Below are 15,115 nucleotides of genomic sequence, written 5' to 3' on the forward strand. Positions count from 1 at the left end.
TATGAACCCAGTAAATTTGATAGAAATGGTAGAATTACGAATATAAACTCATAAAAATTCAAATCATAGATTTGCCTCTACCTGCGATAATAATAGGTTAATATTCAAATCATAGATTTGCTTCTGCCTGCGATAATAATAGGTTGATTTTACCAATACCTGGTAATCTATGCAGAGAAATGATGGTAAAGGAATAGAAAAATGAAGCCCATGGTATAAGGACTAAACAATTCCCCAATTTATCGTCGTAAGAGATGCCGTGTATTCTGTCAGATATTTCTTACTAGTAACAAACATCACTTAAAGTCCAATGTTTATGATTTGTGAACTGTACACATGTGAACATGTCCCTCACTTCAAATTAAACTACGCCCATCTTGCATCCCAATTCAATTCATCTTCTAATTAAGGGGTTGTTACATAACTACTATTAAGGGCATATATCCTCCATGCTCGATTTGGTCAACAGGGTGTGTGAAGTTCACATGCTTAGGTAGTTAGAGTGAAGTTACTCCTTTTCACATGTTAAAGTAATTGGGAGATCCATGTCAACACTCATAAAAATGTAACGACTTGTGTAAGATCCACTTCTTACTTTTAAATGTCGTTGATATCAATGAAAAAGACTTTCAATTTTGCACAATTGTTGTAGCTAATCACATGTTGAAGTTATATATATATATATATATATATATATATATATATATATATATATATATATATATATATATATATATATATATTATAATAATGCTACACATTATAATAATGCCTTATAGGATTTTGAATTGTTTATGGTTTTGTTCAGTTTTCGCAAACTGGCATATGTCTATCCTCTCTGTACACACAATTGTTTTTCAAGATTCCCTTTTGTTTCTATCCTTAATTTGTACACCTGCAGTTATGGGGACTAAATTAATTGGATGGTGTAGCTGATTTGTTTTTTTCCTCATATTTATCTATTCATGCTCAATTGGCTGTCGTCATAACTGATTAGTGTGGTAAGATAATGGCGATGCAAAGTTAAAAGTCAAATTGATTTCTCTTACTTTCAATTTCTTAATGAAATATGTACCTGATTAATTAAGTGGAATGTTCTTCAAGAAAAATAAATCATAATGTGCTGTTCTTAAGGTTTACCTCAGCATTGTTTTTCCAGTAGAAAAGAGCTTTCTATCTCGATGCAATTTATATTTGTACTAGATGAAGGAATGGCCGTGGGCGGCACGGCCCAACAATCTCAATTTCAATATGATTCATTTATGTTTCAACTGCTAATGCTGTTCCTAACATTTTTCTTAAAATGTTTATTAAAGCCAATTTTATTTTTACTTATTTCAAATTTTTTGTTGCATGCATTCAACAGGAATTTAAATATTTCGATCCTGATCAATAAAAATAACATCGGAAGCATCTCTACTTCTACGTATACCAATTTTTTATATTTTCAATTTGTGATTATTTTATTCAATTCTTTTTTACTTTAAACTTCAAATTTTGAACCGTAAAAGCAACTAATATTTCTATTTTCTTTTGTGTTTTTCCCCCTTGGATTTTGTTAGCATATTTAATATCCTTTTTTTAATAGAATGTATATTATGACAAATTATAAGCCCCAAATAGAGCTCAACGATTAATTGAACAAAAATTTGGAGAAAATGAATACAATTTAAGTGCGGATATAGTTTGTTTGTGCTTTGTCTAAACTGTAATATAAACTTCTATTGTATTAAAATTAGTAGAATCTTATACTCTTCAGGATGTACGATTGTTTTTATTTTATTACCAAAATTGTTAACATAGATTAAACTATTATATTTAATATCGTCATAATCGTTTTGGGCGTCAGATGTTTTGAATAAATTCATTTTAAACGTCCTTTATGTTTTGCTATTTTACTTATATTGGTTTTCGTGAATTTTAAATGTAAAGCTAGGCTTAAACTTATTATAATACAATAAAAAGAAAAAAAAAAGCAACGGAAAAGTGAAATAAATACCTGGTCAGAAAGGTGCTATTACGTGGAGAGAAAAGTTTTTTTTTTTTTTTTTAAATTGTTTTTATTACATAGGACTAGGGAAGGGAAAGTGGAGAGAAAATTACAATATGGGGATTCGAACCCTCACCAATAACGCGAAAGTTCAAATAGCCAATCAACAGAGCTACTAGGTTCCTACAGAGACAGAAAAGTTAGAATACATAGTACAAAGGAAATAATCTTCAAAATTCATCTCACGTAGAACGGGTAAAGACATAAATTAACCCTTAAATTATACCCCAAAAGTCATTTTCACATTTAAACTATTCTGACGATCTATTACACACTTAATATATTTAAAAGTGATATTTTTTACCCCTCCAGAGCTGATGTGGCAGAAATAAAATTTATATTTAAATAATAAGAGAGTGAGGTCAATTTTTTTTTTTAAAAAAATTATTATAATTTTTTTTTTTTGCAACTTCTTCTTCTTTATTACTGATAGACTATGTAATAGTCTATGTAAATATTGTAAATATTCTTTTCCTTATGTATAGTAATTAGGTCCTATAATTTAGCTTAGTATCATTCTGATAGTGAGATACCTACTTTGTATATAATGACTTTGATACATCAATACAAATCACATATTGATTTCCTACATGGTATCAGACTAGGTTTCTCCTAAAAACCCTAGCTTCCTAAACCTTAGCCGTCCACCTCCCTCTTCTCTCCTAACCCTAGCCGTAGCCGCCACCCCTTCCTCCTCCCTCTCCTCTCTTCAATGGCTGACAACAAAAATTTTCATTCTGCTTTAACCGTCACGAATGTGAAATCTTTAATCCCAATCACTCTAGACATGGAAACCGGCCATTATCACGAATGGGCGACACTATTCAAAGTTCTAGCCCGCGTCCACTCCGTACTTGAACACATCATACCACCAACTGACACCACTGAACTCACCGCGTACAACGCAACAAAGGCGGCTAACCTTCCGCTCTGGAAACGGCTAGATGCGGTGGTCCTTCAATGGATATACGCCACCGTATCCCATGATATTCTTACCTCTATTCTCGTGGCGGATGATGTTGCAGAGAAGGCTTGGAATCGAGTTGCTCAACTTTTCCAAGATAACAAGCACTCAAGGGCAGCATACCTTGAAACTGAATTCACCACCACAAAAATGGCCGACTTCGGCTCGGTTATGACCTATTATAATAGGCTCAAGTCTCTCGCGGATCAGCTTGCCAACGTGGGGTCGCCGGTGTCCGACCAACGTATGGTCTTACGCCTCCTTGGAGGCTTACCGGAGACATATGCACACTTTGTCACCACCATCCAGCAGAAGGATGTGCTGCCCTCTTTCTCTGTAGTGTGCTCCAGACTCAAGCTCGAAGACGCAGCAGCCAAGGAACGTGCCCGCGATTCCAGTCCCGCGGCTCTACTTGTTGATAATGATACTCCCTCCCCGCCACCTGGCGGCAACAATAATTCAACTAACTGTCGTGATAATAATCGTGGCAGGAATTCTAACAGGAACAAGGAAAAGGGGAATAACAACAACAACAACAACCGCGGGAAATCCGGTAGCGGCGGCGGCAGACAGACCAGCAACAGCCAGTGGCCGACGGGACAGCCACCGGCAGGGGCCTACTACTGGTCTGCCTGGCCGCCCCAGCAGTGGCCAATGCCCCCCTGCCCGTATCAGACGAGACAGTGGCAGCAGCGTTCCACCACACCGCGGCCCGGCAGCGGCATTCTCGATGTGGGTCCACGACCTCAGCAGGCCTATTCCATGCATGGTCCGACCTATTCTGGGTACACTCCGATAGACGTGGAGGCAGCCATGCACACTCTGTCCATGCATCAACCGGATGATAATTGGTACATGGACACCGGAGCGACTTCCCACATGACTGCCAACTCAGGTACTCTCACGTCTTATTTTAATTTGAGAAATAATTCTGGAATCATTGTTGGTAATGGTAGCACTATTCCAATTCGAGGCTATGGTCATACACCCCTACCCCCCACTGCCCCAACCGTGACTGCCCAGCAGCCCACCCGCATGGTCACTAGAAGCCAACATAGGATTTTTAATCCCAAACAACCGTTCAACTTAAATACTTCTAGCACTCCCTCCATCTCGCCTATCCCATGAAATCCTGTCAGTGCTCTAAATGACCACAATTGGAAAACTGCCATGGTTGATGAATATAATGCTCTAATTAGTAATAAGACGTGGGAGTTGGTTTCACGTCCCACTGATGTGAATCTTATTCGTTCTATATGGATTTTTCGTCATAAAAAGAAATCTGATGGTTCTGTTTGAAAGGCACAAAGCCCGTCTTGTCTGTGATGGCAGGTCTCAACAGATTGGAGTTGACTGCGACGAGACTTTCAGTCCGGTTGTCAAACCAGCTACTATTCACGCTGTCTTGAGCATTGCACTTGCACACTCTTGGCCCATTCATCAGTTGGACGTCAAGAATGCTTTCCTACATGGTAATCTTAATGAGACTGTTTATATGCATCAGCCTATTGGGTTTAAGGATCCAAAACATCCACATCATGTGTGTCTCTTGAAGAAATCGTTGTACGGACTTAAGCAAGCTCCCCGTGCATGGTTCCAACGCTTTGCAGACTATGTCTCCACTATTGGTTTTTCATATAGCCGATCTAATTACTCTCTCTTTATTTATTGTCAAGGTTCTGACATTGCTTACATTCTGCTATATGTTGATGATATTATTCTCACAGCTTCCTCAGATGCTCTCAGAAAATCCATCATGTCTCTGCTTAGTGCCGAATTTGCTATGAAGGATTTAGGCCCTCTAAGCTATTTTTTGGGTATCGCTGTTACCCGGACTTCACACGACATGTTTCTCTCTCAGAAAAATTATGCAGCAGATATTATAGAGCGTGAGGGCATAACTGCATGTAAGCCAAGTCAGACACTGGTCGACACCAAAGCCAAACTTGATGCCACGGCCGGGCCTCCTTGCGATAATCCCACCCAATATGGTAAGTTGGCCGGCGCGTTGCAGTACCTTACATTCACAAGACCATACATCTCCTATGCGGTTCAACAAGTATGCCTTCACATGCATGATCCAAAGGTTGCACATATGCATGCTCTTAAACACATAGTCCGATACATTCAAGGTACTATTGAGTTTGGTCTCCATTTGTACAAATCCTCCATTGCCTCTCTTGTTTCTTATACAGATGCAGATTGGGGTAGTTGTCCAGATACTCGCCGGTCCACATCAGGTTACTGTGTCTTCCTTGGCGATAATCTCCTCTCATGGTCATCCAAACGACAACCTACTATGTCTAAGTCGAGTGCCGAGGCCGAATACCGTGGTGTCGCTAATGTCGTCTCTGAGTCCTGTTGGCTTCGCAACCTTCTTTTGGAGCTCCATTGTCCCATCCGGACAGCTACATTGATTTATTGTGATAATGTTAGTGCCATATACCTATCAGGTAATCCAGTTCAGCACCAACGCACTAAACATATTGAGATGGACATACATTTTGTACGTGAGAAAGTTGCCCGTGGAGAAGTTCGTGTTCTTCACATCCCGTCCCGTTACCAGATCGCAGATATCTTCACTAAAGGTATTCCGCGCGTGCTCTTTGATGATTTCAGGGACAGTCTAATCGTACGACAACCTCCCGCTTCGACTGCGGGGGTGTGATAGACTATGTAATAGTCTATGTAAATATTCTCTTCCTTATATATAGTAATTAGGTCCTATAATTTAGCCTAGTATCATTCTGATAGTGAGATACCTACTTTGTATATAATGACTTTGATACATCAATACAAATCACGTATTGATTTCCTACAATTACCATCCCCTCAACCCCTCCCCCTTCTCCTCCACATTCCCGCCACCCCCAACCCCACCCACCCCCTTCTCCTCCACCTTCCCACCAACCCCCAAAGGGTAGTTCATGCAATTTCTTCATTGTTGCCCATTGAAGGGTCGTCTGTGCAGTTTCTTCACTGCCATTTGAAGGGCAGTACGTGCAATTTCTTCACTGCCATTTGAAGGGCAGTCCGTGCAATTTGAATGGGCAGTTCGTGACCGGAAAATTTCCCATTTGATGCAAATTTCTTCAATATTTCCCATTTTATTTTATAGATAGATTAGATGCAAATTTGGTGACCGGAAATGAAGAAGATCGGAAAAAATGGAAGCTCACCGGAAAATATTGAAGCTCATCGGAATATATTGAAGCTCATTATTATTTTTAAGTATATTAGATGCAAATTTGGTGACCGGAAAATGAAGAAGATAGGAAAAAATGAAAGTTCACTGGAAAATATTGAAGTTCACCGAAAAATATTAAAGCTCATTGGAAACAATGGTGGTTATGCAATAAGAAAGAGAGTAGGGATGAAGAAGAAAGGGAGGGTGGGGGAGGAGGGGGAAGGAAAAAAATATAAAATTAAAAATTAGAGGATTTTTTGACGTGGCACTGACGTGGAATGTGCACACTCTTCCATAGTACAACTGGTCATATTGTATCAATGAGTAAAAAATATCACTTTTTCATATATTAGGTGCGTAATGGCCTAATGGGTCGCTAAGATAGTTTAAGTGTGAAAATGACTTTTGGGGTATAATTTAAGGGTAAATTTATGTCTTTTGCCCACGTAGAACGGAAAAGATAGGGTATGGCTTTTGAATGTCTGATGAATGATGACAAGAAAAAAGGACAATTTAGTCAACTCACTCAAAATTTAATATCGCAGCTACAGTAGAATTCATTTTCAACCAACCATGTTATTTCATTTTAACAGAAATGACCAAATTACCCTCAAAATGCCAAAGCAGGCATGTTGACCTGTTGTGTGCTTATCCCTTAAGTAGCACCAAAAAAAAAAAAAGTTGAACCAAACTAGTACAAAAGAAGAAGAATAGACATTAGTAGTTTTCACGCACGAATTTCGTGCGTGAAAGGACCAAACTGCAAAAATGCAGCTAGTGCCTTTCACGCACGAAATTCGTGCGTTAAAGGACCAAAACTCAAAAATCAGTGTTGGCCTGTGTGAATCAACCTTTCACGCACATAAACTGTGCGCGAAAGGCTTTTTCCCTTACACACACTAATTTCGTGCGTGAAAAGGCCTCCCTTCCCATCACCTTGATTTGACAATGCATTATTTGACTGTTTTAACACGACTTGTATTGCGCACCATTTTAATGCGCACTGTAAGTATTGATTTGACAACACACCACGCATGACAATTTCAGGAATCTATGACACATAAAGCCTTGATTTGACAATACGTTATTGCATTATTTGACCGTTTTAACACGACTTGTATTGCGCACCATTTTAATGCGCAATGTAACACCACGCATGACAATTTCAGGAATCTATGACACATAAAGCCTTGATTTGACAATACATTGCTGCATTATTTGACCGTTTTAACATGACTTGTATCGCGCACCATTTTAATGCGCAATCTAAGTGTTGATTTGACAACACACCACGCATTACAATTTTGAGTGGTCTATTTAACTTGAAGGCTTGACGAGTGAAAAACTCATCAACTTCATAAGTCTAAGTCTTACAAGTCATTCAAAAAAAAAAATCAAACTTCATAGAAAAAATGTTTCAAAATGCTTCAACTGTTAAGGTTTCACTATTTTGGGATGGAGATATCGTCGAGGACAATTACTCCATTCGTTATAGTATCAAACCAAAAGCCCATGTTAAATTTCCAACAACTTTAAATTATGAAACACTAGTCAGTTACATGCACAAAAGAATGAAAACTACACCCACTGAGTTTGGAATCTCAATAACTGGCAGATATCCACAAACAATATCAAACGGCGTAGTGCGTTATGGCATGCACAATATCAACGATGATGAATCTTTGAGTGATTATTTGGGATCGCCAGAAGAATATCGTGATTTAGTATTCATTAATGTTCTTGAGATGTATTTTGAAAAGATACCTCGAGAAGAAGTCCCTCAAGTCCAGCCTATTCATGGTAATACTTATGGGGACTTTAGTTCTTATGGAGACATTTTGAGTGGTCAAGTGCCGCTGGAAAATCTAAGGCAGCAATTTAATCAAACTTACAATGAAAATTGGTAAATATGGATTTTTCATATTATTATGTGTAGTAGTAGCACGTGTTTGTTGTATGAATTGGTAAATAACCAGTTTTCAAATCTTTATAGGAACTATTCTCAAAACTCGCAGTGGTACCAAATATGGATGTTGGTCAATCCTCTCAGTTCGGTGGAGTTGATCATTCTCCACACCATGACAGTACTTATGAACGATAGTAAGTTCATCACATTGATATTAAATTATCTGTGTATATATATATATATATATAATATTGGTATTTAAAATATGTTACTTTTCATGTAGGAGGATGAATGCACTTGATAATGAAGATTTTCCTAATTATTATGAGTCATCATCAAGTGATGACGATGAAATAGCTAATAATGCAGAGGTAACCGATGATGAAGATAATGATGATGTTCAAGTTGGTATGACCAACAATATTCCTCAAAGCCAAAACCAACAAGAACCAATGCACCACCATGTACCACCACCGATGGCTGAAAACCCAGCTTCTGAAAGCCCAATTCAGTGGCATTCTAACAATATCCCTTATCTTGACAGCCTGCAGGGTCGTGATGATGCATTTGTCTTCACAAGAGAAGATGATGATAGTCGCCAAAAAACCTGGATTGAACCAAAGGATCTCAACAAAGATCGATGCTACCTTGCAAAGAGAATGTTGTTCGCATCCAAAAAGGCGTTGCAACGGGCTGTCAAAATTTATTGTTTTAAGGGCATGAGGGAGTTTAAGGTTGATCAGTCAACCTTAACGATATGGAGACTAGTTTGTAAACGACGGTATCAAGGCTGTGAGTGGTTGTTTCGAGGAATTGTTAAGCCTGATGGTATGTGGGCTATCACAAAATTCCGCGAAAGACACACTTGTGATATGGAAGAAAATCGAGCAGATCATTATAATTTAGATACAAACATGATTGCTCAAGTATTACTTAAAGACGTTACTGAAACGCCAAGGTAACTTATCCTACCTAGTACATTATATGTCTTATATCGATTAAAAGATCATTACTAAATGTTGTTTGTTTAAACTTGTGCAGGATCCCCATCAAAGATTGTATTCGAAACGTTCAAACCGTATATAGTAAAACTATAAGCAACAGAAAGGGATTTCTCGGGCGTAGACGCGCTTTTGAGATGGTCTTTGGAAATTGGCATACTTCTTTTCAATCGCTGCCAAGGTATATGGTAGCTCTACAACATTTTAATAATGGTACTGTTGTAGAGTGGCGGCTTATAAAGGGTAAAATCTTCAACTTCGTATTTTGGACATTCAAACCATGCATTGATGGTTTTGCTCACTGCCGACTAGTGATATCCATAGATGGTATGCATGTATATGGTGCCTACGACATCAAGCTCCTAATTGCAATAGGAATGGATGCCAATGGGTCAATATTTCCTCTTACTTTCGCAATTGCCGCTAACGAGAGCAACGACACATGGGAGATCTTTTTGACCTATTTGAAAACTCATGTTATTAAGGATCGTATCGGTATATGCGTGTTGTCTGATCGTCATAATGGCATATTGCACAATATGGCTAATTTACCGGGGTGGCAGCCTCCCTTTGTTTACCATCGCTATTGTTTAAGGCACTTGAAGGCATTTCACAATGGCACTCTAAACAAATTGATGTGGGAGGCTGCGATGGAGCATCAACAACGAAAATGGGCTGCAAAAATGGATCTGATCAGGGCAGTGAGTGAACCCGCATATGTTTGGTTGATGAAGCTCGAAGTTGAAAAATAGACGCTTCATGCTGATAGAGGCAAAAGATGGGGCATGCTCACAACAAACAACTCAGAGTCTTTCAATGGCTTGCTGAAATCTGCTCGAGGAATACCTGTCACCGCAATGGTGAGAATGACTTTCAAGCAGGTTGTGGAGCGATTTGTTGTTAGGACAAGGCAGGCTAGAGCGATATTAGCCGACGGCGGGACATGGATGCCAAAGCCCTTCAAAAATATGGAGCATTATAGAAAAAAATGTGAGCATCACCAAATGACCGAGTATGACCCAATTCAACATGTGTATGAAGTTAGGACGGTTTATCACAACGGTAAGGGTGGAAACGTGCATACCGTTTATGAGGCAACAAGAACATGCACTTGCGGTAAGTGGCAAACGTACCACATGCCGTGTTCTCATGCTGTCAAGTGCTTCGAGAGAATGAGAAAAACGGTAACAAGTTATGTGGTGGGGGAATACAAGGTCCACAGTTACCTTAGAGCATATTCCGGCCAATTTCACCCACTTGGTAATGAAGCTTATTGGCCAAACGAGCCGTTTTCGATGGTTGCTAACAAGGATTACATTAGGAAATTGGGCATTAACTCACGGAGTCGTAGACCCAATGAAATGGATGTTAGTGAAAGAACTTATTCTCGCAAGTGCTCTACATGTAAGCAATATGGACATGACAAGCGTTCGTGTGGGCAACAAGGCCGTGGTAGTACAAGCACGTCTCGAAGTAATAGAGTCTCTAGAACTTGAAGATTGTATTATTATTGTAATTTATTATTGTATTGCTTTGAATTAGTATTGTAATTAAATGGAATGAATTATGTTTTAATTAGTATAAACCTCTCGTATTGGATGAATTATCAAATATAATAAAACACTTAAATCAAAACCCTATAAATATAACAAGTTTCAAAACTTACTTCGGGGCACTTTAGAACCCCTAAAATGACGATCCAAGCGTTTAGGTGGACTTGATGTAATGAGCCGACATTATTGTACGCAAAAAAAGATATTAAGTTTTATATAAAATATTGATATTTTGGGGTTTTGAAACATGACTAATCTTTGCCCAAAGTATGGAAAAAAATGTGATTTGAAAGGTAACACCAAAAAAAAAAAAAAAAAAAAAAAAAACAGAACAGCTGCTTCACACACGAATTTCGTGCGTGAAAACTACTAATGTCTTTTTTTTTTTTTGTACTAATTTGGTTCAACTTTTTTTTTTGTGCTACTTAAGTCGCGGATTCCCATTTATAGTATAGTAGAATTTACGAGCAATATACAACTCTTATTTTAACAACCTAACATGGGACAATATAATTATTCGAAAAATTTGGAGGCAATATAGAAATATAACGTTTTCATTACGATGAGCAACAAATTACTGGAATCAAGAAATTTGAATTTTTTTTTTTAAAGGCTCGTTCAGCCTCCCAAATGATTATTTCTCTTTGGTTTATAAAAACAAATTAGTAGCAGCAATAGATATTCATATCATATGTATATATGAGCAGTTTTCCTTGTTCCCCGTCTCCCTCTTCTAAGCCTTTTTTTTTCTTTTCTTTTAATCACACGTAATTTGTAAAGAAATAAATAGGTTAAGGGATAGAATGTAAAATTTTAGAAGATAAGGTGTAAAGCATAAAATAGGATGTAAAACACAAAGAACCCACCAGCCCACCACAGAGACTAGTAAGACAATGAAGGTCATTTCTGTCATATACTCTCACCGTCTCAAATTATTTGTCGTTTTTTATTTTTATTTTTTTACACGCCCCTTAAGAAATATCAATAAGGGTATTTGACTAACTTTATCCTTCTTTATATCTAAGTTATAATCTTTATTCATTAAATGTTTACTCTATTTATGTATCATCATCATTAATGACAAAATTCTATTAAGAATAAAAAAAAATAAAAAATTATGCCTTAAACTCTTAAAACGATAAATAATTTGAGAAAACTCTTATCGGTAACACGATAAATAATTTGATATCGAGACAGTACATTTGTGAATGGTTCTGAATATTTCCGTACTCAAACACGCAAAATTAGGAAATTCAATAACTCAACTTGCACTAATTATGACTAAACAACTACCTATAGTTTCCCAAAAAAAAATAAAAAATTACCAATTAACTATTGCTAAAAAGCAGTTGACATTTAATTCTTGCCAGGTAGATAGCATTTTTTTAATAATAATATAATGTTAGGTAGAGCGTGTATGACGATATTACGGTGACAACATATGATTTACGTCATCTGCGATGCGTAACATTTTGTAACACCTTACATGCTGTGACAGATTTTTATCTCTCGTCTGAAAATTACTACTATAGTATATTTGTAAATAATAAAGTAGCTAAATCTTTTTAATATAAGAGAAGATTCTATTGTAATGACAAATTGAATCAAAATTACTTTACATGGCAAGTGATGTGCTATTTTTATGAGAATGCCATATGCCACATATGCGTTCAGTACAAACTGAGCACATTTAGGACACGACATTAGTCTCACATCACATTTTGCAAATGAATTTTATAAAACTCATTCATTGACTGCGATTTATACGGTCAGATAGATTCACATTAACCAAAACCGATGAAATATTAAAAAGTGTTTTATGCACTTGGTCTTGGTGTTTGTTTTTCTCGACCTAATGACAATTCATCCTTGAAAAACTTCTTACAGCTTGTTTGGATGGTTGTTACCTATTGTATTAAATTGTGTTGTTAGTTTAAATATAATATTTATTATGCTTTTTATTTAAATTTTATTATATCGTATTTTTAAATTTATTATGTAACAACGAAAAGTCTCATTTTGTCTAATGACTCATTTGGTGTGATCGTGTAGTTATCTTTTTTCTTTCTCATTTTGTCTTATTATTGCATAATTCATAATTTATCCTTCAAATTGATGATGTGTAAGGTTATATAACTAGGGGAAACAATACAATCTATCAACGTTACAATACAACATAATAGAGTATAATACGAAACATTATGGAACAATATGTAACGACCATCCAAACGAAGTGTTAAATTCAACCACTAGCTAGCCTTTTTCTTTTTCGATATAAATAAGCCCCTCACAGTCCTTGACTTCTTGCTATGTTTCCTACCGTTGTTTTACACACATAATAAAATATGGAGTCCCAATGGCCAGAAAACTCATTGGCTTATATGAAAATGTTGATCAATGAGTTGAACTGTGGCCAGGAATTAACAAACCGGCTCAAAGAGGTGATCAACAAACCTCTATGTGATAGAGGCAAGAATTTGTTGGCAGAGGATTTAGTGGAGAAACTTATGGGTTCATTTTGCAAAACTATCTCAATACTAAAGTCTAGCAAGTCCATAGATGAAGATTCTCAGGTTAATCCGATGGTGGCTGTTTCGTCTTGTCGGAAAGGTGGTCGGAGATTGCCGGATGAAGACTCAACGGGTAGTTGCAAGATATCATCACCAAAAGATCAAAGAGGATGTAACAAGAGAAGGTAAGGATTTGACTTAATCTTTAATTTGTCGCCAATATGTCATCACATATTATCTGTTAGCTTGCTTTACTTGAGTCGAAGATCTATCAAAAACAACTTCTCTACCTTCACACCTTCACAAGATAGGGCTAAGGCTGCGTATACACTACCCTTCCCAGATCCCACTTGTGGGATTACACTGAGTATGATGTTGCTGCTGTTGTTGTTGTATATTATCTGTTTGCTAACGTCTTTATGGTTTTCCAACAGTTATAATTAAGAACAAAATTAAAAAGTGTGTGATGCTTAGTCTTTTTTCAATAGTACCAGCTCTAATTGCAATCGACAAGAAAAACAACATACAAAGTGTATTCCAATAAGTGGGGTCTAGGCAGGGTATAGGATATTTCTAGATTTTTTTTTATTTTTTTTTTTGTTTTTTTTTGTTTTTGTTTTTGATGATGATGAGTGATGTCGCTAACAAATGGTTGTCAAATATTGAACAGGAAAATTTCAGTGAAAAATGTAAAAGAAACCTCAACTTTGGTGGATGATGGCCACGTTTGGCGAAAATATGGCCAGAAACAAATCCTTGATGCCCCTTTTCCAAGGTTTAATTCTCTTAACACTAAGTCTTGTTCATTAAGAAAATTAAATCAATGGTTAATGATCAATACATGCATATTTAGATTCAGATCTGATTTACTAACAGATGCATTAACACATATGCAGGAGCTATTATAGATGCACCTATAAGTTTGATCAAGGATGCCAAGCAACTAAACAAGAGCAAAGAATCCAAGCTAATCCACCTCGATTTCGGACCATGTACCAAGGTCATCACACATGTACAACTAATTACCCCACAGTTTCCCAAATTCTCTTAGATTCTCAGAAAGATCATGATGATTCTTCAACCCTGTTGAGTTTTGATTCCAACACTAATTATTATTACAATCCTTGTTTTCCAACATTTCTTTCAACAAAAAAGGAAATCAAGAAAGAGGTCTCCCTAACTTGCTCCTACCCTAATCAACACCAAATCCAATCATCAAGCTCTGACTATTTTCTCCCGTTAGAGTATGATTATTCGACTCTAACAGCTGAGACTTCCGGTCATGTTAAGGCGGCGTTATCATCAGAGTCAGATAATGGGGATTTCATCTCATATGGATCAATCTACTCTTCTTCTACTAGCACAGATCAGTACTGTATGGAAATGGATATGATGCTAGGCTCAATTAACTTTGAACATTTGCCTTTTCAATTTTAATGGTAGATTTATTTTTCTTCACTTTTTCTTTTAAGTAGAGCGCTGTACAACTGGTGCATCTAGAACTTGTTCTGTGAGTTTAGTTGAATTCATTACTTATTGAGACTTGCTACAAGCGGTAGGGGCTCGTAGAAGTGTTCTATATTTTTATTTCGGATTTCGTTGACATAGAATTTGTAGCACAGTATGTTAGATGCTTTGACATGAAAAGTGATTTTTAAATTCGTTCCAAGTTTTTTCTTCCTTGCGTGCACGTAATTGTGGGCCCAGATTTCAGTTTTATTTACATTTCAATCGAACTAAAATGACACTTTTGTGGAGAAAAAAAAAAGGGAAAGGTAATTAGACGGTAAAATTTTACTTGCACCTTGTGTTTAATTACATTAAATAATATTATCTTATCATGCTTAAGTTATTTAACGTGGAGATCATAATATAAAGTGAAGAGAGAGAAGTTTATGTACAAACAAATGTTATGCATTTTTTTAACTTGATGTAAACATCAAA

The 15,115-nt window shown here is 36.8% G+C and overlaps 1 protein-coding gene across 1 annotated transcript; it reads left to right on the plus strand.

Annotated features, from left to right (window-relative positions):
* Positions 1–12,882: 12,882 nt before the first annotated feature.
* LOC132605276 (probable WRKY transcription factor 70) lies at positions 12,883–14,840 on the plus strand. Its single transcript, XM_060318476.1, has 3 exons — positions 12,883–13,356; positions 13,842–13,946; positions 14,068–14,840. The coding sequence occupies exons 1-3, from the start codon at positions 13,007–13,009 to the stop codon at positions 14,606–14,608; spliced, it is 996 nt and encodes a 331-aa protein (XP_060174459.1). The 5' UTR covers positions 12,883–13,006; the 3' UTR covers positions 14,609–14,840.
* The last annotated feature ends 275 nt before the right edge of the window (positions 14,841–15,115 follow it).

The sequence above is a fragment of the Lycium barbarum genome, chromosome 8 (assembly GCF_019175385.1).
Source record: "Lycium barbarum isolate Lr01 chromosome 8, ASM1917538v2, whole genome shotgun sequence".
NCBI classification, from domain to species: Eukaryota; Viridiplantae; Streptophyta; class Magnoliopsida; order Solanales; family Solanaceae; genus Lycium; species Lycium barbarum.

Excerpts from the sequence above, each read along its gene's own strand:
- LOC132605276 (XM_060318476.1), top strand. The coding sequence starts at position 13,007 with ATGGAGTCCCAATGGCCAGAAAACTCATTGGCTTATATGAAAATGTTG. Across the intron at positions 13,357-13,841 it reads AGAGGATGTAACAAGAGAAG|GAAAATTTCAGTGAAAAATG; the intron begins GTAAGGATTTGA and ends AATATTGAACAG. Across the intron at positions 13,947-14,067 it reads CTTGATGCCCCTTTTCCAAG|GAGCTATTATAGATGCACCT; the intron begins GTTTAATTCTCT and ends ACACATATGCAG.